Raw genomic sequence first — 26,192 nt, 5'->3', positions numbered from 1 at the left:
TGATTTCTGAAAAAAAGCATAGCTTTAAAATAACTCTTTTTTTCCCTTTTATTTCTGTCTCAAAATAGTTTGCCAATATTGCAACAAATTTGCAAACACCTTAGTTTCCTTTGATTTATTCTTTGCAAAACTTTCCTCTAACTCCTGCTCCTCATTCAGAATCTGTTTCTATGAGCATCAGGAATGAAGAAACTTGCAGTGATGTTTATATGTGGAATACATGAGCAGAACCTTCTTCCTTGTAGGGAAAGATGTTAGGTAAATTTATAAGAAGCCAAGGTTCACTGGGAAAAAAGTCAGAGTGCTGCTTTCTCTTCCAGTATGGATTGAGGAGTAAAGTCTGTTCCTGAGTTTAATCCTCCTCTGCTTGCCAGTAAAAAAGAGCAGCTAATGGCTGAGTGGCAAGCACAAGATCAAGACGAAGAGCAGAGACAGCTATGCTGCTGTCATGCGCTGGGACTGGAAAAGAATTTTCATTAGCAATCCCTAGAAATGCACTTGTTTATTTGTAAGGTCATCTGAAGGCTTTAGCTGTGCTTGTGGCTGGGTGTGCGAAGGCTCCCACAGCGCAGGAATGTCACTGTAGCAAGAGCTGGCATGTCCTCAGGTCAGAAAGGCAAATGTGCTCCTCAAATCCATCTTCCCAGCTGGGGCTAAAACACAAAATTCCCTGAGTGGGGTGAGAGGACAGTTGCTGTCATGCAACATCAGCAAGAAGGTAGCAGAGGCGCTAATTAAACAGCTCCTCCCTCTCTCAGGAATCAGCTCCCAAACTGACATCAGCTTCTTTAGGTATGAATGAAGAAACGTGCAGCAAGGCTTCAGACCTAGCCATCAAACCACTACAACCTCAGCATCAGCTGTGGTGGTGGGAAGGCACCCGGAGCATGAGGGCATGGACCTGGCGGGTCTCCTGGAGCATCTATCTCACCTCGCAGAGACAGTCCCTGGCAAACACAGATTTTACTCACAGGTCCTCTCAAGTACCTGTGCAAATTAGTGTCTGCTGAGAGTTCACTCTCTGCCAGGCTAAAAGGTGCCTTATCCATGTGAACTTTTCCTGCTCTTCTCTGGGGATGGCTCTGGATCCCCACTTTTGCCCCATGCAGGTCTGTGGTCTCTCTTGCTGGGAAGTAGCAGCCATCAGGTTTCTCAGTCCCATTTCACAGTTTTTTTCGGGGAAGAGCAGGTAGCTGCTGCTCTGCTCCCACCCTTGTCAGGTTTGTAATGGGTGATTAACGCTCCTGTTATGCCTTGCTTGGCATACCAGAGAGGAGCCTCATCTTCAGCAGAGGCTGAAGGTACATCCTCCAAAGTGTGTCAAGTCAGCCTTAAAAAGCATGTTGAGATACCCAGTATCACGAGCTACTATTTTAAAATTTTGGCGCTGGGCTGGTGTTTCTGAACGGCTGGCTGTGCTGCTCTGGAGAGCGCTGCTCTGCCGCCCGGGATTTGGGGTGTCCATGTGAGCCCACCGTGATGCCCGTGACAACCCACCTTCCTCAGCCCATTTCTTTGCTCTTTTGCTCTCGGGACTGTCTGCTCTGTGTTGCCTCCAACATTAAAACCGCAGGGAGGGCGGTGGGTCAGGGTTCCTGTCTGCGCAGTGCGCTTTCTAGTACAGTATCGCCACTGACACCTGTGGTAGCAGCCAGCTGAGGACTAATGGTTTCCTGCATCTACTTTTAGCATTGTCTGCTGCTATTGTTCACTTTTTGGAAACATCCAGCAGCTGGGAATAATTTCAGAAAGTCTGCCTTGCCAGGTCTAGGGATATGAATTCCGCTTGCCATTGCCAGGCAGCTTGTTATGGCTCAATGAAAAAGCTTTTCTCACCCAAGAGACAAGTCGCAGATGGTATGTGAGAAACGTTGGAGGTGATAGACTCGGGAGGACACTTGTATGGCCCTTACGCTCTCAGAGTGCCCGAATCTGCAGGGAGAGTTGTTGACATTGCTGGTTACGTCAGAGCTGGACTTGGCCACGTGGCGCCGTTTCAAGTGCGATGCAGTGCGTGGCTGTGTCCCCCCCAGCACTGAGCTCTGGCTCCGAGTCCTCTCCAGCAGGAGACAACAACGAAAAGAGTCACTATCTCTTCCTCCTCTTGCATTTAACAGTAAAATCAAACATGTCACTGTTTCTGTCTAATGTTTGGGAAAGATGCTTAACTGAGAGCCTTTGAAGGAAAATTTCTGAGGTTATCCTCCGAGCAGCGTTTTTCCGGCAGCGTGTTAGTCAGAGCTGAATCAGAGGAGTCGGATCCTCTTGGCCCTCTTGGCTCTCAGCCTTTCCAGCCCGAGCGCCAGTTAATACTAACACTGCAGTGAACTCGGGCTCGCTGCGAGCTGAATCAAACAGCCTACCTCAGTCACAAAATACGCAGGATATTCTTTGAACTGTGGCAGATCAGACACTATAAAAACATTGGAGACTGGCACACAGCTGATGCCTCCAAAACCGACACGATTTTCCAGTGGCTGATGGCTTGTTTTGATCTCTGCTGCTGAAGATGGATGTAACCAGGGAAGCAGTTGTGAGAGACTGAAGGAGTTAATGTATGCTGAGATCTCAAACATTGTGGTAAAACAGGTTGTGGTCTGCCTGGCGACAACAGACTGCAAGCGAGAAGGTGGGTAGCACAGGACACAGAGGGCATATTGGAGGATGCACAGTTCCATGTTCTGCTGTGCTTTACCAAATATAAGTAGAGATCACATAGAATTCATTTGAGGAAGGGGCTTAAGACCACCTGAGAGACTCCTCACGACCACCCCTTCCCATTGGCACCTGCGCAGAAGATCATGAACCTTCTGGAACAAGCACCATATCAGTCTTCAAGAGGCGTGACTGAGGATGGAGACTGGACTATAAAAAAGACAACTGCAGAGAGCTGAGCGCGCACCAATCACTGGAGGATTGCTGTGTCCGTCATCATCACCGTGGGATCCTAGGGTGGTGATATCTCTCTCTCCTCTTTTCTTCTCTTCTCTTCTCTTCTCTTTTCTTTTCCCTTCCTCTTACAGATATTTTCAGTAAGAACCCAGGTTGCCAATGCCTTTTACATTTTCCAAGTTGGAGTTACCTCTATCATGAAGAAAATGTTTCATTGGTCGTTTGGTGTCATTTCACCTTAATTTAGCCCGAGGGTATTCACAGAACCTCAGTCGCTCTCCCCCCGCATAGGTGGGACGCGACATTAAAATCTGGCATCACAACGGGATCCCCTCATTGGTGCTAAAGCGATCGTTTGGGACCAGGCTTTTATTGTGGCCCCTCTCTGAGAGGAGTCATATACATGGGGAGACAGTCCTCTGAGGGCTACTGAAGGATCTGATCCCCACCATTGTGTACTCATTATAGCCTCCTTGGGAGGTCCAATTGTAGATTGTACCCCTCTTCTAGAGAAATCAGAGGACTATAACGCCCGACCTTCTCCCCCTGGTATGACTTGGGCCCATAATAATTGGCATGATCCACGAGCTGTAGTGGACAGAAGCTCCGCCTTAGCTAAAGAATGAAGGTTGAGACTTGGAAAACTTGGAAAACGGAAAGAGTTGGTCTGTGCGGTTTTAGGAGCTGCCTTGGTGGCAGCCCAGTGGGATAAACACATGACCCAGCAAGCAGAAGGGGAGACAATAAAGCCCCTCCTAGATTTAGTGGGGGCTTTGCAGGAGCAACTAGAAGATGAGACAAGCAGTCTCTCTGATCAGCTTGTTGTTGGCAGGTGACTAACCAGAGGCTAATATTGCTTTAATGGAGGCTTTGGAGAGGTAAGTGATATGAAGAGAGCAATTAGATGAAACCCATTCCCAAATCAGTGTGGAAAACTGGGCTGTAAACTCTGATGGAGAAGGAGAGTTGGAATTGCTATAGTCTCTTAAAGACTTCGAACATGCAAAAGAAATGCATTTTCCTGGAAAGGAAGAGGTCAGCATGTGACCCCTAATTAAGACCAAGACAGTAGATGATGTTCAAGGGGGACCCCAACACGTTACCACCTGCACTGTTCCCTATTCCACTACTGATTTGATTAAAATTCAGGAAAAATATTCCCAGGGACCCCGAGAGATGGAAGCTGAATGTGTTTGGAGCACATCCCTTACCGGGGTGACCATATCTTGCTGAGTGAGGATGAAGCAAGAGGGTATTGGGGGCCAGGGGTTTTTATAACTACAAATGACAATAGAGAGCCCTGGTCCTTGACTCAAAGAGCAGCATATTGGGCAGGTGGACTAGATCTTATGGAAAGGGGAGACCCTTTCTTGACTAAAATGCCTATGGCGGGTCACATTTTAGAGAGCGTACGGAAAACCGCGTGTCTCCAGTTAATGCGTGACTGATTACTGGCCCGCCCCCATGGGATATGTGGTGGACCCCAAAAGACTTCACCTGCTTATAAGGGAATTATCTGACGCCTTAAAACTATGTGTGGTGCAACTTCAAGATCAGTTGAGGACACCCTGACCCAGGAGAAGGGGATGTCCTCCAGAGATGACATGGGGGAGGTAGCACAGGAGGTAATTTATTACGGGAGGTGAATAGGATTTACTGGTCAGGGAGAGACTAAGTCCAAGGCAGACCTCAGAAGGGTGGAAGGGAATGTGGGAACAAAAGCTACGCCTATGCACAATCCTCAGCCCCTCTTCCCGGCAGCGAGGCTAACATGACCCTCTGGTAATGGAAGTTCTGCATTATGGGCAGAGAGTGAGGACTGGTTTAATGGTTGGAACCCTAAACCTTGGCTTGCCTCTCTCCTGAACTCACTTGGACTTACAGGCTGGGGCAAACGGCTTTTGAATGTTATTGTAGTGTTGGGATGTGGGTTCTTATTTTTGATGATTGGCCTTGCCATTGTAAAACGTGTGATTTCGCGAGTGGGACGCGTAGGTGGGACGTGACAGCAGTCCCTGGTGAGCAACTAGGGATTTGATAGCAGAAGCCATTTTGTACAACCAGATGGTAAGTACTGTGCAGTTCTTGGCTCTAAAGAAAGCAAAGGCTGTGAAATGTCTTACACTAATTTCCTACCAGTTTGCTACAGGTTGCTGTCAGAAGCAAGAACACGAGCTAGATGGAGCAGAGACGCTCCTCTGAGTTTTTAACGGCCAGAGCAAAGAAATTTCTTTGATACCTATGAAGCAACAGGAGAACAAATGCATGCCATCACTGTCAAAAATTCAGTCCCTTCTTTTTATTTCTGTGAAATTTTATATCATTTGATTACGTTTTATGACTAATACCTTACCAGTTGGAATCTGGCTCTATGCAACACTGACATACAGCTGTGCCGATGCTATAACAAACACTGTTTATCTTTAGTGACTATCCTATAGTGTTACCACTTATGTTTTTTCCACTATTGTTAAAGCAGAATCTAGTGATTGGGTTTGCAGATTAGGCTGTGTAATAATCGCTAAAAAATCTTGACATTTTAACGGTGACTGCTGTACTTTTGGCGTGCGTCTAATAATGTTCCTTTAAAAGAGCCCTGGCTTATCAAATGTTTATGGTTAATGCTGTCAGAATGTCAGACACGTACAGCCTGGTTCTGGCGCAAATTCCACAGCGACGGTATTGCTCCCTGATAATGTATATCACTCGAAGTTATAGCGTTACGAAGTGCATTCCTCTTTTCTACTGTTCTGTAACAGCATTTCAGCACCTGATAGACCAAGCCCTGAGTCTATGCCATTTCCAGAGCTCAGGGCTGTCAAATACGCTACACCAAAACAAGCAAACATTTTCCTGCTGGAATATTTCCTGACAAATCTGGTTCTAATTCTATTTGTAATACAATCATTGGCTTACACATGGTTTGAATGTATCATTGCACTTCGAGCTATATCACCTTTATGAAAAGCACAGACATGTGTTTTGCATATATACACTGTAAAATTTGCTCCAGACTAAATCCTAGCTTCTTGCATATCTTTCTTATGTTTTTTGTTTGGTTTATATTAACAAGTGACATGAAAAATGACATGGGTTTTTTGCCCTAAGGAAATTGGGGCACCTGGAGTTTTTTTCAGTTGCTTTTTTTGCGTCTAACGAAGCAGTGCAATGCGTTAGTTTATCCCATTTCATCAGCATGATGTGACTTGACAGCTGCAAATAAATTTCTTTGATATTCCTCAGATACTGACTTACATGTTAAAACCTAATGGCTCCGAGGACTACATGTGAATTTTAAACAGCGCCGTATGAATACAGAGCAGTGACACTTACAGAAGTGGGTGTCCTTGCCTCAGCGTGAATATGCATGTCGATAAATTGTCACGCGCACAGGGCAGAGCTGCAGAATCAATCACTGGGGGGAATCACATTAATTCTAACTTTGACTTTCATGACACTCCTTGTTTTTTTTTGCTGCTGGTTGGCTACTGAAGAAATGAAAACAACATTAGGTAGGCTGTTTTCAAAAGCAGCTTTTGGTTTTGGAAGAAAATTCTGGGCTGGCATATTAAATAGACAATGTTTTCTTGGATCTGAAATCTAAGAAACTGCATGCTTCAGGCTGGAAGTGTGAGTATTATTTATCCTGGGGATGCACAAAACACCATTGCTAAAAATCTGTGGGTAGTACCGGGGGAGAGAGGTACCACCAAAAGGTTACTTCATGAAAATCTGTCACTCTGCAAACGCCTGCTCCGTTGTGTTTCATTACTTTTTGCACATGTGAATATGCAGCCCTAGAGAGTCGTGACACTGGATGTGTTTATATTGCATTCCTAAAGCGTTTTTGGTTACCTCAGGTGGCTGATTTCTGAGTGTCTATTTGGATTCCCAAGTCGGTTTATCCCAAACCAAACAAAGGGTGAGGAGCTGCCCATGGTTTCTCGCTCTGTTTGGTCTGGTCCCGAAGCAGCGTGAAGATGTTCTCCGCTCCAGGGCTGAATGGGAGTGGATGTGGGCTGGCATAACGCTGGATGTAACCCCTTTTTTGTGCAGTGAATGGTTTTTGCATGAGCTGGGGAAAAAATAAGTGACATTTGCTTGATATTCTTTCTTCACAGGTATCCACCCAGAGAATTTAACATCCTGAAGAATGGCTCTACCTACCTCCAATTACCTGGCCAAAAACTTCATTTTTCTCCTGCTTGTAATCTCTTCTGTAAGCACAGGTAAGTTTTCCTGCCATGGGGAAAAAAGACATGGTTTGTAATACTGTTTTAAAGTAAAGACATTGCTGGTTTGGATTGAGCAGCTTTTCACTCTTCTTCATAAAAGAAGAGTCAAGGACAATGAGAAAACTCAGGAGAAAAGCAGTTTTCTGATGTGCAAATACTTCTGATCGAGGACAGCTGGAGTGGCAAAGACTGAAATTTCTGAGCAGGTGAAAGCGCCCTCAGGAATCCCTCTGCCACGCGTTTTTAAAGCAAACCCAAATCCATCTAACTGCAACAAAGAAACAACAAAAGAAACCTCAAGTCCTAATAGCTGTGGCTGTGGGAGGCGAAGTCGAGCATTTTGCTGTATTGCTCAAGCCCAGATGTGGAGAGCAAAATGTTCTGGGGTGGGAAATCCCTGCCCCTTGGGTTGTGTCTCTCCCAAGCAGCCCTTTTTGTAAGCAGTTAGGCAAAGGGGAAAAGGGAAGCTGGGTATACATATTCTAATTAGAGCTAATTTGAGGGTTTGTATTTGTTTAAAACAAAGAGACCATATGTCTTTCCCCAAAAGCTGCAGCTGCATGAAGCAACCTTTCATTGCTGTGCTCAGACCCTTTTGGTTAAGAACCAAAACATTCAGTTAAATCCTTGTCCTGGGTACAAGTTGCACTCTTATTTAAAAAATGACAATGACAATAATAGCCCAAGCTGACAAGGTAGCTGGATGAGCTGGTGGAAGATGCTCAGCCCTCCAGTGTGCTTGGCGCAGCGGATGTGGGTGCTGTGCACAGCTCCTGGTCCCTGGTACGAATTGGTTAATGAAATTGGGAATTTGGGTCCTTTGTTCTAGGTTATGTTGGCTTTTGCTGATTGTCATCTCAATCATCAGTGTAAGTTCCTCTTGATTTCCCCTTAGGTTTCACTGTCTACCCCTCCGTTTCTAAATAATGAATCTGGGGGCACAAGTCATCTTTTGAGACTGCAGGACGCTCTTTTGGGTGCTAGCATAGCCAAGTAAATGGAAAAACGAACACGCTTTTATCCTGTCTACTTCATCTAGTTGATAAATTATACCTCTGCATTTGAATCGATTCTTTTGGTTTTATTTAGCTTCTCATCAGAGCAAATTTTCCTATTAACCTTATTCCTATGAGAATAACAGCTCATTTTTTTGAGTTTGTTGTCAGTGTATATTACGCTTATCTCTGAACATCTATCTACAGTGCAATTCCCATTTCCTGCCTGAAATATTTATCTTTTCCAACTCTTCTTCTGTGTGTCTTCTAGTGGGAACCCAGAAACTCCTTCTTATTTTCCTCAATTACTGTAAATCAGAAAAAGTGCCTCTGATATTACTGACATACTTCCAGTTTCTAGCTGGCACAAGTGGTATCAAAATAAGATCCTGGATGTTTACCAGTATTTGTCTTGCTGCCTGGTAGACTATTAGCCTGCTCTGAGCACACAACAGCTCGCTGTCAGCTACACCAGCACTGGGATGTGTTTTCTTGCATGGATTCACATGTTGTCATTTCCATTAACTAACTTATTAGTATCTGTGGGACAAAACCCTCCCAAATCAACTATACTAAGTGCCAGTGACATAACCCTGCTGAAATTAAGGTGTTTATCCCACGTCTATTATCCTTGATTTGCGGATCCTGTAGTTTCCCTTGGTGTTTTTGTTTTAAAGGATAAAAACTGGAGAGCTGGTGAGAACTCCCAACCCTTTCTGATGGCGAAGGGCTCATTGTTCAAACCTCCACTGACCTCAGCTTTCTAGGATTAGAAAGGTTGCTACTCTCAGAAAATATGCATCATGCATCGGACTCTCGCACTTGCAGTTTTGTTGATTAGAGTAAGATGTGAGGCTCACATATCGAGTGAGATTATATCAAGGAAATATTTTATCTTAAGTAAATACTTATAACAGGAGACTCCTGGATTTGGTATGAGAGCTGTTTAGACGAACGCGTCATGGCAGTCCGCAATCAAATTTGTGTGTGGAGACTGGTGATGTGTGAACCTGAAGCGAATGAATCCTCATTGCTTCTGCCTGGAAAAGCTCACAAACCCAGAGCCTCTGTCCTGTGAGATATCTGTTGCTCTCTGTTGCTGGGTGGACTGGTAATTCCTTGGTGCTTGGTGTTTTCATGTTAGTTTGAGCACTTCTGCTTTCCATCACCAATGAACACACAGTATGCAAACGTATTTTAACGTCTTTACTTTAAACAAAGCTTTTCAAACCTTGCAGGTATTTTGGGAGCACGTTTAAAGGTAGTAGCTGCTTTATCCTTTCATCAGCCTCTTAACTGGCCTTGTGAAAGGCTTTGAGACTGGATGGTACCAACAGAGCTGAACATCACTGCAGGAAGGGCACAGTTACAGCCTCTTCTCAGTAGTTTTCTGGAAACTGCATCCCTCGCAAGGCTCATTTGCATCAGGCAGTGGGTTTTTGCATGCTTCCAGAAAACAGAAAACCATACAGCTTGGGCTGTTGTTTGTTTTCTTTTGGTTGTGACCCACATGTACTCTGCTGCACTGAGATATTGCTGTGTTCCAGGGAGTCGGCAAAGGGGGGTACTGAGAATGATACTTTAAAGATGCCCAGAGAGGGAGCTTTCTGTCTTGCACCGAACAAATGGTAATTGCCTTCACTCTCCACCTCTATCCAGCAGAAGCAGCTGTGACATGTCCCGATAAGGATCCTGAGATAGAAATCTGGAACCCGGGTCACGACGAGGGAAACCGGGTTGAAATCCGTAATGGCAGGAAGCTCCTCCTCTCTTCTTCTGCGACTGTCCACTCCATCCACCTCACTGATGGAGGTAAAACATGCTGGTGGCAAGGCTGGGTGAAGTGTGCTTTCCACTGCGGCTGTTTAAATCACCCTGTCTCATGCTGGGAGAGCTTCCTGCTTTTTGCTGAGAACTGGGTGACTGCTGGACAAACCCAGCTTTAGTTCGGTACAAGGGTGGGTGGTAGCTGAGATGCTATCTCTTCTTTATCCATTAGAATCAACCTATTTGCTGTCCCTTCTGGAGAACTTACAAAAGTAGCTCACTGTACTCATTAGTTCTACTTCTGTGAATTGCTTCAAAAACATTTTTTTATGAAATCATTGTCCCGATAACATCATACTGCAATAGCTGTGTTCTCAGGGTCTCAGGACAGGGCAGATACTTATGTGCCTCTGTCTCTAAGGACAGAGTCGTAGTGTTTCTGGTGGCTGCCAGCATGAATAGCTTTTATTCATATTAACTCTGAATTTCTGTCTCAGTTTTGAATGAGTCCTTTTCCATGCAAATCTTAATTGCATTCTTCAAGAATTCGACTGAATAAAAAACATGTAATGTCTTTAGGATTTGTACAGAGAGCTGTTTTGGGGAGGATGGGAAGAATTTTGCAAAAATTGAGTGGAGAGCCCAGCACTGGGTTTAGCACAATGGTATCACAACCTCTGATGAGCTGCTATGTGTTAAAGCAAATGTCATAACCTTTCCTACTTAGGCAAACTGGTCATTAAAGACGACGTACAGCCTATCATTTTGCGTACTAGACATATACTCATTGAAAATGGTGGAGAGTTACATATCGGCAGTGAGATGTGCCCTTACCAAAGCAATGTGGTTATCATCTTATATGGGCGGTACGTATGCATGATAAAATATTATGTGGAACTTTCTAGGATCTCTCTTCCACAACAGGGAACAAAAGCGTTCCTTAAAATTACATTTTCTGAGATATACTTATCATCAGTGTTCTGTGGAAAGTTCAATAGCTTCATAAGCAATTTAAATATACTGTAGAAAATTGATTCAGTTTTGGTTCTGGTTTCAAATACCACTGGGAGATGAACATGGGGATATTTGGGCATGCCAGAAAATCAGCACGCACCTTGCCACCACTCAAGCTGATTTCCCAGAATAGGCTTAAAGCTTAAAGTTGTTATATTCTGAAAATTCTCCTTCCTAAACATCCTTTCTTTCTGCATGAAAGTGGTGAGCCAAGGGATAATACATTTATGTCTTGCAGTTTGCTACAGGATCTCTTAGATTTTCAAGGATGCCAAACTCGTACTTAATAACCACTAGACTCCTAGCTCCTGGTTAGGGTCCTAACTTCCTCCAGAATTCAAAAACGCAAATGTGTCATTCAGTCTGGGCTTCAGGCCTCCTCCGGCCTGGATATAATGAATATGATGTATATAATCTGAGTTCTACATTGCTGCTAGTATTATTTAAAATAATTTTTTTTCTGTACAATGTGAGCAATTGCTGATTCTTAGATTAATTGAAAGAAATGCACTGCAAGTCACGACACTTCTCTCCTTGGGCCATAGCAGAACAAGGAGAGAGGCTGCTTGACTGTCAGACACAAACCCCAAACTGGTTCCTTTCCTCCCTTCCTGCTGCAGAGCGGATGATGGCAGCCAGCCGAATCCTTACTTTGGGCAGAAGTATCTTGGAGTAAGTAAGGGTGGCACTCTTGAGATCCACGGAAAGAAAAAACTGTCCTGGACTTTCTTAAACAAAACTCTTCATCCTGGCGGCATGGAAGAAGGTGGATATTACTTTGAAAGGAGCTGGGGCCATCGGGGCGTCATCGTCCATGTTATTGATCCAAAGACAGGGACAGTTGTCCATTCAGATCGGTAAGTGACTTTTCAGCTGTCTAGATGTGAGAACCTTTGGGAATAGGTTGAGGACAGCATCTCAGCATGCTCAGAAACACGCATTTTATCATCCTGTTCAAATGGGTGTTATTGCATGTCTGTATAATTCTTGCTAGATCAGTAATCTCCCAAACCAAAGAGTGAGTAGTGTTACCACCTTGCTATTCTGTCAACTAGAGTTTAATCAATTTGGCTTAATAGAAACCCCTGATATATCCTGTTAGACAAGTGCTTTTGCAATAGGATAATATAATTACTGTAAACAACACAAAAGAGTTATTTCTTTATAGCATGTGCTTTTCGGTACATAAAGCCGTGATGCTAAATGAAGTAAATGTTTTTGGGTGTTTTTTGTCACTTCAGGTTTGATACCTACAGAGCAAAAGAGGAAAGCATACGTCTTGCCCAATATTTGGGCAGAGTTGCGCATGGCATGATCCTGTCGGTTGCAGTGAACGATGAAGGATCCAGAAACTTGGACGACTCGGCCAGGAAAGCAATGACCAAACTGGGCAGCAAGCATTTCCTCCACCTTGGGTTTAGGTATGTGCCAGTCCTGCCTGTTCTCCCAGCACAGAGGATTTATTATGCTCCTGACATGTCCAAATAATTCCACACTCTCAAAGGCACAAAGTTCTTTCACATGGAAAAAGAAAAAACAGAGGGAAACTTCTCAATGTGAATTTCTAGCAGTTAATTAAATAGTTTAAGATGCACTCAGTGTCTATATTGGGTATTTTTATTAGCAGATTGAGGAATAGCGTATGATTTATATTAAAAAAGATGTTTTTCCAAGATGTTGTTCCCACAAGTTACTTATTCCAATTTATTTTCAAGCCGTCCCCAAAAAATTTAAGAAGCATTTCTACATACACCCAGTGGATTGGATGGGCTGAACATTAAGGAGGGTAGAATAATAGCCGTGTAACCCTGGCTAGATACATATAGACATTTATACAGCATCATATTCTTCAGATTGTCCAATACATATTAGGGAACTCGTGCAGCACAGAAATTTAGCATGCATGAATTTATGCAGTGGACTGTAAATACTTCTGTAGCCAATACAGTGTCTATGTTGGCACACACACTGTTGAGAATATTTGCTATTTACCCAACCACAGCCATTATTTTTGTGTTTATCTGACTTTATGTAGGCTTTCTTTTTTTTGAGAGGCACTAAGACAGTCACTGCAGAACATGAAAAAAAAAAATCTGCCTTGTAGGGAGAAGTGATTCAATACAGCAGTCTGTGGGAACAGCCAAGTGTCAGCTGGGCATGTGAAGATGGAGTAAGATTTGAGGTGGTTGATAAAGAGGTTGTGTCAAATGTAACAGGGACTCCTGTACACCAGATAATGCATTTCAAAGAATCAACCAAGGCTGCAGAAACAGTCTCCAAAACCAGGCTGTCTCCATCAGTGCAATGCTTGCTTTCAAATACCCAGACCTCGTATTAAAGCCCAGTAGCCTGCTGGGTTTCTTTTCAAAGACTGAAATTAGGGAAACAGAAAAAGATTTTTGAACATTATACCTTTTTTTTTTCCAATTGTGCAACAGGAAGAAATTGATGGGTTTCACATATGTTTATAGAAGTAAATTGCACTTGATGTTTTTAGGCTGCTGTGGTGTTTTAATGCTAGTTTCTCACTTCTTTGCCATAAATGTTTATAATGGAAATACCATAGAAATTCATCCATGGAAGTGTCACTTTCAACATTACTATTCTTTGCAGTCAAAAAGCTAATCCTTGCCATGCTGTTATCTGAAATACCACAATATTTCCTTACATAAATAATAGGGACATTGTGGGTACCATAATGTGGTAGTGGTTGGTAAACATTGTCTCCCACCAGCATACCGGTACGTGGAAAAATACCCGCATCTTGGTGCATTATTTAAAAGACTGTATTTTTAGGAGTGTTCTCAGTGTTCAAGTTCATCAAGTTTCAAAAAAAACATTGTCTGGATGGCAGCTAGGACCAGATTTACAGAGACAGTTAGGTGGCAGAGGGGAAAACAGACAACTTTGTCAGATGTATCCAAGCTTTTCTCCTTGTACAAACTGAACTTCCACTTTACTTTAGTGTACCAAGATTTAGACATACTGGTTTATGTTTCAGACACATCTAGAACTATGAATAAAGATGTGTTTTCCTGACAGGTGCTTTTCAGACATTTTTGGAAGATCTCAAAAAAAAAATTTTCAGGATAAGAAAATTACACGCACACGTACATACCTTAACCCTTATGGCAAAGGAAGGCTCTGGATGGAGTTTTCTTTCTAACACGCCCCTGCACACACTTTCACTCACTGCCCAGCACCTGGGGTTTTCTGCTGGTCCTGCCGAATCCTGGCTGTCAGCTCTTCTCAGCTTCATGCCGATGGCTGGGACTGACCATGGGCATCACCGAGACAATCACGGTGTAAGCCCCAGGCAGTAATTTGGCTTAGCAAATTTCTGTTTCACATGTTGTGAGGTGCCACTTGAGTCAGGCTATTCAGCCATGGACGGGGTTGTTTTTTGACTGGGGCTGTGACGGGGTTATATGGACAAATTCCTGTCTATTCCCGGTTGCTCCTTATTCAACCACATTGTAAAGTTGTGCAACTCCCTCTTGCTGTAGAAGAGCCAATGAGCAGTACTGATTTATCCAAAAACGTTCCTGTGCTCCTGGCATCTCTTTCAGTTGCTTGTTTGCTGAGTCCAGAACATTAGGAATGAAAGGAAAATCTTGCATTCCTCCTCTATTGTAGTCCTTTTGAAAAGCATGTTTGCTCTTTTAAGCATGAGCTTTTTTTTTCCCCCCTTCTACTAATAAATTAAGAGAAAGGCTTTCAATGCTTGATGACACAGTTGTTCTCTTTGGAATCCCATCCAAATATCACTGGTTTGGCTCTGGACTTACTGGTCCCTTCATTTCATGAAGCCCAAACAGTGTGCATGTGTCGTTATGTGTTAGGGTTGAAAGACTTTAAAACTATTTTTAGTGATAAAATAACTGCAAGAAACATGTATTTTAACATATGAAATCAGGCCAAACATTAAGATGCAGAACTAGCTGTATTCTTATTCTTTAGATTCTTTTTCAGATTATTTTAGGGCTATCATCTATTTTGTAAAAAAATTTTTTTTACAAAATGAGTCTTGCCTGCTGAGTGATAAAGCATCCTTCCTGCCCCCATCGCCCCTCTCTCCCTGGATGGAGATCACAGCCCGGCAGTGCCTTCGGCAGTTGGCGCGAAGGCGGGTTTTCCAGCAGGAGCATCTGGCTCGCTGGCAGGCTCCCGAGGCAGTTGTGCTGGCAGCTTCCGCTGAGCCTGCCCTGTGCTCGGGCTGAGGACACGCCGCCAGCACTGCCTCCCCTTCAGGAGCCGTGGCTGGTGCGTGCGTGGGGCCTCAGCACAGCACGGGGTGCACCGGTGCTCCCCGAAGCCTGCTCTTGCAGACCCCAAAGCGCAGCCTCGCACCAGTGATGCTTTGTGTGTGTTTTAGTGACTATCTGTCAATGTCTGCTCATGTTCTCTTCTGAAGTCCCAGGGAGTTTTGTAACTTCGCTTATACAAGCAGCTGGTAAATGTAAGGTGACCTACAAGACTCAAGGGTGAATCTTGATGTAATTGAAATCACTGGGAGTTTATACTTATAGAGACATGATCTAATCTGTGGGACTGTTTGCTAAATTCAGGGTAGGGGTGACAGTCTCCCTAACACCCTAAAAGCATATTTGTTATTCTGTTAGTCATTAAGAGCAGACATGCCTGAACGTCTTCTATTTCAAAGATAAAACTCCCTCCTGACCCTCACTAATTGGGTTCACCCCCAAGGCTGGGAGGCACTTCAGTCTCCATCTCCATTGCTTACTCAGCCATGTGGTCGTTTTCCAGTGTGGCTGCTAGCTATTGAACCTACTCAACCAGTAACCATCAGACAGTAATGAACTTCCTTCTTACATAGGATCAGATTTGAACAGACAATTCAGACTCATAAACCTTTAGCCCTGTTCAATGTTCAAAATGAGGAAACCAGATATCCAGAGACTATCTAGGTACTTTTTATTGCCCTTGGTCAGCCAGTCTTTCTATTAGAAATTCTCATGGGTCATTCCACAGACAATTTTGATATACAAGGTTCCAGCATGAGCTAAGTTTAAGCAGAAGTGGCCTCTTCATATTCTTTAGTGTGCATACATACACACACATGCACATACACACACACAAAAGAAAAATTTTCAGGCTCCCCAAGGAGCTGCCGGTGTCCCTTGGGTCTGTCACACACAAGCCTCTTTAAACGCTCATTTAAAAGGGAAACACACTTGTTATAGGAGTGTATTAAGAGGGGATTTGTCTTCAAACTTCCTTCTGTCTTGATATATTTACTGAAGAAATATAGTGTTAAGATATTTTTAATATTAACTAAGCTGCCTGTCATGCTAATCAGACTGTTTTGAATATGATGCCCTTGAGAGCATTACACTGTGCTATTAAATATATGCATCTCATACGTGACGTCACTTAATCATTTCTCATTTTCATTTTCCAGGCACCCATGGAGTTTTATTACTGTTAAAGGAAATCCCTCCTCTTCTGTTGAAGACCACATTGAATATCAAGGTAATTCCTGCACAAAATTCTGGCTTGACATTATCTCTGGAAGTTATGGAGTTATGGCTGAGATTAATTTGGTCAATGGTGTTTTCACTTGACACTGCATTACACTGAAGCTGTGAGCAATTGGTGGTTGGACATATTTAGTCGAATGCTCTCGATGTATGTTTATATTGCTTCTTCCCATTAATGCAGCTGAAGCAGCTGAGTAGGGTATAACCTAGGTTATCCAAGCCCTGAGATAAAACGCACCAGTGTAAACCGATTTCACTCTATTGAGCTCAAACTCTGCCTCTGTTCGACATAAAGCTATGGAACAAACCCACTTCACACCAACTGAAAATGTAGTCAGCATATCCTGCAGTGGCAGCCTCAAATACTCCTGCAAAACCATTTTCTAGCAAGCTGAAGACTTTTGGGACTGTGTCTTTTCATGACATTTTCAAGAGCAACTAACAACATGGCTTGCTTACAGCATCAAATAAAAACATAAATATATTACAAATCATTATTTTTTTATCCTCTCTTCATTTTTTAAGATTTTTCCTCCTGATTGTCCAAGCAGTTATAAAAGTGTCTGAAGCTTCATTCCAAGATCAGTAAATTTTTCTGGAAGCTGTGCAGGGCTAATTCTGGATAATGTAGCCAAAATATAAAACACACACATTACCTTTTCAGTTCTGGCTTTCATCGATTGCTTTCAGTGGTTTTACCAATATTTGTTTTTTACAGGTCACAAAGGGTCAGCCGTGGCCAAAGTATTCAAACTATTCAAAGCTGAGAATGGAGAATACTTTAACATCTCTTCAACTAGTGAGTGGGTTCAAGGTAAGAGGTCTGTGTGCCATTTAACTCGGTGGTAGACAGCTGACAAATAGGGTGAATCATGCTTTTTATTGCAATATTTTTCCATTTGGGAAGAGTGGACTTGCTGGCTGCTATTCATATTGCCGCTAACCCAAGTGAAGAACACGCACAGATTCTTTCCCCAATTGTCTCCAGGACTCTCTGAATAACTGGGATCCTTTGTCCTTTACTGCACTGGGTATGAAATTCCATCTCTGATGATCTAAGAGATCACACATAACCTCTTCTTTTGACTGCATAGTCATCATGTCCACGTTACAGACAACATACAGTAACTGGTCGTAACTTGATCTGAGGATCAGAAAAGGCAGCTAAGGAGGACACAGATCCAAAATCCATACCTATTAATAATGCTCATACTGCATACTCCAGCTATGTAGCTTTAATAACTCCGCTGTTGCTGGTTACACTTCACAGCATCATTAAAAGCGGCTGACAGACTGGCAGGAAGAGGCAGGAATCAGATTGTCAGTGAAGAAACTTGTGAATGATATCTGAGATCATATTATGCTTCATGCATTTTTGCTGCGTTCATTAAGCTTGACTTTCAAATGACTTCTCTTGTTTGCACTTGTCTCCAGATGTAGAATGGACAGAGTGGTTTGAGAAGCCTGATAAAGCGAGATCTAAGGACATGGAGAAGCTTTCTGACTTCAAAGCTGCTCATCCTGATAAAATCTGTAGGCAGCCCATTGACATCCAGGTAGGTTAGCTTACCACTTGCTTTACAGGGGCAAGTCCTCCTTGGACTGACACTGAAGCCCAAAATAATTGTGCTTGTCAATAATTTTTGTTTCTAAATAAAAGACCCTGATTATTTTACTGCTCTAATACATAACTGACAAGATCTGGTATCCAGTCTTGTATCATTCTGAGACAAAAGTTCATAGAACTGAACTCCTTTCAGTAAATTCTTGCTTCTGGCATGAAAAGGAGTACAGATGGGGTCATGGACAGCACAGATGCTACCATGAAATAAGTGGTTCCCTGCTGGAAGATTAAAAGGAAAAAACACATGAAAATTTCCAAGTTTTTAAATGGTCCTGGAATGGACCCTATCTAAAAAATTAATCACAAAATGTAATGAGATGGTAAAGCTACCAGCTGTAGTAAGTTGGAAAAAATGTCAGTAAGCTTGCAGCCGTTTCTTGGAGTCTATTTTTTTTCTCTGTGGAAAGAAATTTCAGTTCTTTTGGGGGCTAAACATCATAATTATGCCATCAGGCCAGCATGCTGAGGAGAAATCATGTACCTTTTCCGAGACTGCAAAAGCCTCCTTACCCACCCCCCCACCTCCCCCCCCAAAAAAAGCAAACCGCAAGCTTTTTCCTTTTTTTTGTAAATGCTCACTGTATACTTTACATGTCTGCTTGGTAAAACAACTACAGCAGAAGCATTGCCTAGCAAAAGACAATAAAATACTTCAAATCTGTGGGAGGCTGAACCTAAGGTTCCTGCGTACTCTGAACCAGTGGACTTCCCCTTCTTCACAAGAATGCGGCTATTGAAGTGAATGGGAATGCTGACAGTGTGAGTGAAAGTTTCCAGGACTAGATGTTATAAAGGATCTCCTCTTGAGCAGAGAGGAAATAAACTGCCCTGCAATTTTCTGCCAGGTCTTAACAAATCCACATTAATTTCTGCTTCCATATACATATATTAGAAGTGACAACTTAGTTCAAAACAGGGGTCAGATGTTTGTTATGATACAGCCCCTTCTAGCATGCGCATTAAAAGAGAAACAAGAAAGATATTCTTCTGTTCAAGAAACAAACTTTTTTTAACCTTCTGTTAAATGACAGTTCCTTTTATCCCCATGTATATTAAAAGTGAAACAACATTTTTCAGCTTATCCTGCAGAACTTGGGGCAAATCCGCACGTAGCGTAATCTAGTGTTGCTCATTGCGTTCATAAAGTTACACTGATTTATAGCAGCTGGCCTGTTCCAGCTATGCTACATACAAGAAAATTGAAGATATGATGATAATAACAGAAGCGCGGCACAGCCAGAGGCACATTCCTGCAGCTGACAGTGCTAATCCTATACATGGCAGCGGGGCGTATGCATTAATAAGGAAGGTCTGCCCGAGTGAGAGAGTCCGGATCAGACCCTTCATTGGAAGATGGCTTATCTCCTGGTGCCTCGCTGAAATGCGCGTGTTATTTGGCTTGCCCGATGCAAGGCATCACATTTTTGTGAAAGAGTCAAGAGAATTTCAAGCTCTAGAGCTGGACTGTGAAATTTAACGTGACCCTGAGGGGTGACATTGCCCCAGCAGGAACACAGAGGAGGCTACATATCGCACTGCTTCTTGGTATAAGACAGCCTTTTTTTCTCAAGGCAGCTGTACTGGCTGGTATTTGTATGTGAGAAAAGGCCACCTCTTCTTGCTCCTTTGGGAGCAACAGGTATTGGAGCAGCTTTGGGTTTTTGTTAAGCAGATTGATCCATGCAAAGAACAAATAAGACCCCCACCTCTTTCTTCTGCAAGCTTCAGACATAGCCTAACACAAGCAACGAAATGAGTGCAGTGCAGAGGCTGGAAGCAATGAGTTCATTTGGGTGCAAGCATCTGTGTTCAGTGTTTGCATCTGCCCTCAAACCCAAGGCAAGACAAAATCTGGAGCATCAAGGCAGATGTTACTGAAGCTCAGAATACCTCTCCCAAAAAAGCACGTGGTCTTAATATAGATACAGAAGAAAGGCATGCAACTAGCAATAATCTGTGCAGCTTGCAGATGAAATAGCTGTGTTTGAGCACCAGCTGGAGTGCTGGCTGGATAGTACATGTAACGGTCGCTCTGTTCTCTTATACAGCTCTTGCGCATTACCCAAAACAAAGCAAGAGTCTCTTCTGACAGCATCGATGTTTTGGTGAAATCTTTTCACCTCAAGGTATCACCCGTTTTATATTTCTATTCTCATTCCAGGCAATGACGCTTGATGGAGCGAATTTAACAACTGAGGTTTTCTACAAGAGTGGCCACGATTACAGGTTTCTTTGCCACGGCAAGGACCAGACAGGCGAGGGCTGCCAGAACTACAGAGTACGGTTCCTGTGTGGCAGATCTGGTATGTGCCCCATGCTTGAAAGCCAGACCAGGGAAAAGCAGAAGTACTGTCTTCTGCTGACTGGCTCTTGTCTGGTGTAAGAACAATTTGAGTAATTTCTCAACCTAAAATTTCAGCTGGGCTATTGACATTAACACAGATAAAACAGCTGAAGGTTTATCTCAGGAAAAATTCCTGAGCACTAACATAGGCAACAGGGTGGTGTCTCAAAACACTGGCAAGGCTGTGGCAAATACTTGGCAAGTCCCTTCCTGTAAATATCTTGTCTTTTGCTAAAGCATTTTGGGATGAGGTAGGATTAGTCAATCAGAGCGTGCGAAGACAACAGGTTTTGAAAGCAATACTTTGTTTTGCAGTTATTACTTCCAACACCGCTGTCCCTAACCTGGTCATTAGACAGGTCATCAGGTTCTTTCAGCGCTCAGCTGGCAGGAAGAGGAGGCTGGAAGATGGTTGTTTTGCTGGAAAAAACAGTCATTAGGTTAAAGACCACTTGGCTGCTGTAAATAACAGTGTCCAGCACCCACAAGCGCTGCTGCTAAGTGGGTGTGGTGAAAATGAGCCACTAAGAGCTACATTTAAATTTAGTCCTGGGGTGAGTGGAAAATCCACCTGTCTGCAGCTGAGGGAAAACACTTTCTCGTTTGCTTGTTTTCCGAACCAAAGCCAGTAAAAAGCAAGTTTGGAAGTGTTAACTATTTTTTGTTGCATGAGGAAATCATCATTTTTGGTGGTGTTGTAGGCCAAAAGAAAAAAAAAAAAGAGCAAACATTTTCCAATAAGATTAGCTGAATTCTCCACCTTTCCATTTTGGCTTTTCAGTGAGACCAAAGCTTACGGTAAGCATTGACACCAATGTGAACAGCACCGTCCTGAACCTGGTGGATGACGTGAGCTCCTGGAAACCCGGAGACAGGCTGGTGGTTGCAAGCACTGACTACTCCATGTACCAGGCGGAGGAGTTCCAAGTGCTGCCATGCAGAGCCTGCAGACCCACCCAGGTCAGGGTAGCAGGTAAGGTGCTTCATCTTGTCATGCTGTTGTCGCCGTACACAAATTCTGTCATTTGCACTGATACAACTCCAGTAAGAACTGCAAAGATTTGAAAGACACCTGGATTTGATGGCTAATGTTTAGATGCTTTTGGCAAACATATGGCTTTCATGCTTGAAAGCCGTCTAACTTGAGTCTGGTTGCTGTCTGCCTTGCCTTTTCATAGCTGACTCCATTTTTTTTTGTCCCAAAGACACTATGGAATGGGTGTATTTGTTCAAGAGAGACAAATACAGGTCATGTATTTGAAATGCTCAATTTTACGTAACTGCATTTGAAATTGTGACACTTCCTAGAAAGCAGGAGATGAGCACAGCTGATTCAGAGAGTGAGCTAGGGCCGGAGCAGGCTGTGAGAGACTGTAAGGCTATGAAGTAATGTGCAGCTGGCTATTTTCCTAAGAACGTTATATTTAACAAGAACTGTAATCTTACATTTTAGAAATACTGTTTTGTGCTACTGAAGCTACTGTTTCTCTTTTACTGTGTCTCTAGACTGCATTGCTTAGAGGTGATGTATTAACCAGACACTTCTGGCGTCACGTGGCCGGCGAGTTGTCCCGAGCCACAGGGCTGGGGGAGATGGAGTCGGCAGAGTGCTGCCTGAGGTACTCTGAGCAGGAGGAGCAGGAACCTTTGCAGAACCACAGCAATTTTCTCTCAGAGGTGACTAGCTCAAATCCAGAACAAATTGCTTTTGATAAAAAGACACTTCAGTCCAATGATTATAAAGTGGCCTTCAGATATTGGGTCCAGTTAGGTAGCATAACCATGACTAAGCATAGAGTATTACCAACCTAGGCATAAAAGTGAAATCCAGAATGGGAGATTCGCATCTCCACTGAAGTCTGTGAAGTGGTCTTTTCCTTCTAGAGCTAGATTTTGGCACACTAATAAGCGGAGCCTAGAAATACCACATGAACTTCCTCTTCTGTGAACAGATGGAATTTTAATTGCTCTACTTTACAAAAGCAGAAGTTATTTTACAGTATAAAAGTGTGTAACAGCTGTATTTCAAAGACAGTATCTGCCTGGTTGTAAATCATGCATGTTACCCTATCTTTTGCTTACACACATGCAATTGCTCTAGGCAGATTTGTCTGCATTTACAGTAAGATCTTTCTGAGAAACCATGAGGGCACTTGGAACAACCAATGCACCAGGGAGTTTGCTCAGTTCTGTGAAATGAACTACTTCACCATTATCTCTGATGCAACATCTTCTGCAAGGTACCAATATACTTCCTCTGGCAACTGCCTCCCCACAGAGCTCTAGCCATTCATTGTTGGATGGCCCAAAAGAGAGATGTTCAGCAAGCCAAGAAAAATGTTGTGCACATTTTGAATGTATCATAGTCTTATGACTTAAAATGACTAGTACATTCAAAGAAGACACATTTCCAAGTTGAATATTTTTCTTGAGCAACTTTTGAGCTATTGGAAAAACTGTACCAGACTAGTATGATACAAGCCACATCATGAAGATGATCTTGGAAGATCGTCAGTAAAACTAAAGATGACAACAGAATATTTCTCTTAGGCTCACATGAAATTCATGTGATTACATTTATCTTCCACAACAACGGCAATGAAGTTAGTTAAGGAAATGAATAAAGGGTTAAAAACAACAAAAAATTTTATGTGAATCTCAAGTAAAGAAGCAGTGGAAACACTTGTTAAAGTAATTGTGCTCTTGGTCTCCGATTACTCTTTAGGAGAATTAGTACATTCCTTTTATTACCACAAATGACATGAACACCAGGGCCAAAGTCTGCCCTTACTTATATCCAGGCAACTCCATTGACGTCAATGGGATTTCACTGATTATATAAATCAAGGCCAAATCTAGTCCAGTAATAAAAATCACATCCAACTTTCTTGTGACAGAAGCACATTCACACTAGAAAATAAAATAATCTGCCAGATGCCAAGTTCAGTCTAGATGAAATAAAACCTGGGCAAGGCTAAGTCCCCTGTCTTTAGGAGCCAGGAGGTCCCTGAGCTGCTCTATGCCCAGCCTTGGTGTAACTTCATCCATTGCCCTGTGCCATGACCTGCAATTAGCCAGAATAAGGACCACTAACGAGCCAGGGGGTGGGTGCCTCCTGCCCTCTGCGATGCCTGCAGCTGCCTGCAGCCTGCACAGCTCTGCCTGTGCTTGCCCTGCCCTCCAGACAGGCATCAATACCATGGCAGTGGGTTTCGAGGTGTGCTTATTGCTGGAGGAGGCGAATGTCACCACGCTGAGATCTTGGCTCCCACTGAAACCTGTCTGTGCATGGGCATACGTCTATGAATCCACTGTCCCATGATTGGGCACTAACTTTGATGAAACTTGTTGGGATCAAATTCATTACCTGTGAGGCTTCTGTTAAATAAGGTTTTTTTTGTCCCAGTTGCTCATCAAACATTGTGTGAAGGGAGAACGGCCGACAGAGAGCAAGCACATAAAAATAGCCAGCAGTGGTCTGTCCTCTACCCTTGGCGCAGCTGAGCAGCCCCTGCACAACCTGCGCAGTGGCATTAGGCTCTTCGTTGCATGCAGAAGACACTCATCATAAATGTCTGCCTTCCTTTTGCTATGTGAGACATGCAGGATTGCTTTGCTCCTTCTCAGTAAAGACTTCCTCACAGATATGTTTATGTACAGAGTCTTAGAGGGATGGAATTTGTAACAAGTGGAATGGCCGAATTTTCCGAAGAGATTTAGTTTGGCAGCTGAGAACTCCAAAAGTCTGCCCTTTGAAGGACAAATGATAAAACCATTCCTACCCGTGATGGTTTATATCCCTTTCGGTCTTTATTTTTTCCTTTCCTTTTTTTTTTAAATGAGACCCAAATGTCAGGTCTGAACTACTTAAGAATCTTTGTTTAAAAAGGACAGAAAACCTCTGCTTTGTGGACAGACAATTTGGTGTGGCAGCCATTTGGCATAGCAAAGTTTAATTACAATTGATGCTCTCATCATTTAATAATATGTTCATAGACGTGGTTTAGCGTATTGTGCCAAATAAGTCAAACTCATTAGTTAGCTCATGTCCTATTTATATTTGATACTTCTTGCTGAAACTCATACTTTCTTTGCTTGCTAGAAATGGATTGATTAGAAGCTGGTCTTTTCAAAACGGCTTAAGAGCGTTAATACTCAATTGTCATCAGTTTTTAGTAGGATTTAGATGTCTAACTGTGGACTTCTGTAAATCTCAGTGTAGAAAGTGGGGGAGGGCTCTCAGGTACTGCTCTTGTGCACTCCTTTATTGGAGTAGTTACACTGATGTCCGAACTGCGGCTCCCATGCTTAAGCGTGGTTTGCAGGAGGATTCAGCTCTGCAGGTCCTGCTCCCAGTCAAATAGTCTCTCACTTGAATGGAACTTTTCTCTTCACTTGCCTCCTTTGCTTGACTTTTTTTTGCTTGTCATTTTTGTGCCTAGGTTATTTTCTCTGTGGGAACAGATTAAAACTCTTTGATCTTCCAACTTCACAAGGTTTGGGGAGGGACGACGGTACAGGGCAGAGGGAGGGAGGAGGAAGGAAGGAAGGAAGGGTTGTGTTGTTATGATAGAACTGGATAGTAGGAAAGATCAAGTATTTTGCTTGGTTTCCCTGGGAAACAAGTCTTATCTGCATCTTGGTTGCTCTGTATGAAGTTACTACTAATGCTGATAAAATTTGCCATGGAACAAAAACAATGAAATGCTCTTTTGTGCTCCTATATGCTTTTGATAAAGCATGAAAAAACTATTTGTGCCTGGCATAATAACTGCAATTATTCCACATACTGGTGAATCTATGATTACAAGCACACGTATCTTAAATCCTGCTTATTGAGTTGCAAATACTGGAGAGATATGGAGTTCACTGTGATCTTGTTCATGCAGAGAATGTTGAATTAAAAATGTAAATACATAGTTGTGCAACAACTTCACAGCCTGTGTCAGCATCGATCTTGTGCTGTAAGCATGGGAGAAGTTACTCCACTATCAAAATTCATATACTTTTACAGATATGGGGAGTTCTGTTTAGAAGTTGGCATCATTTTGTCTGGAGCTTGACAGAAGCTTTTATTTTCAGGCAACCCTGGTGCTTGAGCGCTGGGAAGGAAATGTCATGAAATGGCCCTTTCCAACAGCCTTTCAGAGCCCTTTCTTCTACCTTTGGGCATTGCCTAGAGGCAGAGTTGAAAGTAACATATTCAAGTTTACATAGTAGTTCAGAAGGCTTGAGTCTGGGCCTAATTTAAGTAAGGATTTGACCTGTTTGTCCACCAGACCTGCTGAATCTTCCCATCCCATCTGCAAGAACTTACATATCAGGATAAGGAGAGGAAAAACCTGGAAGGTCAGAGAGAGAAAACAGAGCATTTACAGAGTTATGTCAGTAGATTGTCAGGTAACTGCTGCAGAAAGAGGGGTGGGACAGGAGTGGGCTTAGGAAAGAGTGTGACACTGCCATTTGGATAAAATACTAATAGACTTTGCAGAGACCTCTCAGTGCTCTGTTCAAACCAGCATGAGCAGATGCACTGCCCTCAGTTCACATCAATCCTCCTGTCGCACCTGTCTGCAGCAATAAGATCTACTCGTTTCAGCCTTGAAGCCAGGCAGCTACAGAAGCTTTGATCCAACACAGCATTTAAGTGTACACTTAATAATAACCAAGTGGACTCAAGGCTGTTTACTGTCCTACAATGGAGGATGTATTTCCGACCTTTGCGTGATGCCAGGCAGGACCGTGAAGAAGAAAAGCGATGAAGGGCTATGATAGGATGAGTTACCCAGCAGGAATCTGTCCCAGGAAGGCCTAGGTCAC

The 26,192-nt window shown here is 43.1% G+C and overlaps 1 protein-coding gene across 3 annotated transcripts in view; it reads left to right on the top strand.

The window, feature by feature from the left end:
- Positions 1 to 26,192, top strand: part of CEMIP (cell migration inducing hyaluronidase 1) — a 115,091-nt gene that overhangs the window by 51,679 nt on the left and 37,220 nt on the right. The window contains exons 2-11 of one of the 3 annotated variants that reach the window (XM_075432242.1): positions 7,014 to 7,121; positions 9,782 to 9,934; positions 10,617 to 10,755; positions 11,524 to 11,760; positions 12,145 to 12,324; positions 16,326 to 16,396; positions 17,123 to 17,218; positions 17,839 to 17,960; positions 20,190 to 20,331; positions 21,154 to 21,345. In XM_075432242.1, coding sequence (XP_075288357.1) covers positions 7,046 to 7,121; positions 9,782 to 9,934; positions 10,617 to 10,755; positions 11,524 to 11,760; positions 12,145 to 12,324; positions 16,326 to 16,396; positions 17,123 to 17,218; positions 17,839 to 17,960; positions 20,190 to 20,331; positions 21,154 to 21,345 — 1,408 coding nt within the window. In that variant the 5' untranslated portion in view covers positions 7,014 to 7,045. Of the gene's footprint in view, positions 1 to 5,479; positions 7,122 to 9,781; positions 9,935 to 10,616; positions 10,756 to 11,523; positions 11,761 to 12,144; positions 12,325 to 16,325; positions 16,397 to 17,122; positions 17,219 to 17,838; positions 17,961 to 20,189; positions 20,332 to 21,153; positions 21,346 to 26,192 lie in introns of those variants that run through there. The other 2 variants (XM_075432243.1, XM_009943714.2) reach the window with 2 other exon arrangements.

This window comes from Opisthocomus hoazin, chromosome 10 (assembly GCF_030867145.1).
Source record: "Opisthocomus hoazin isolate bOpiHoa1 chromosome 10, bOpiHoa1.hap1, whole genome shotgun sequence".
Classification (NCBI taxonomy): domain Eukaryota; kingdom Metazoa; phylum Chordata; class Aves; order Opisthocomiformes; family Opisthocomidae; genus Opisthocomus; species Opisthocomus hoazin.
This window is presented reverse-complemented; position numbering and strand designations above follow the sequence as displayed.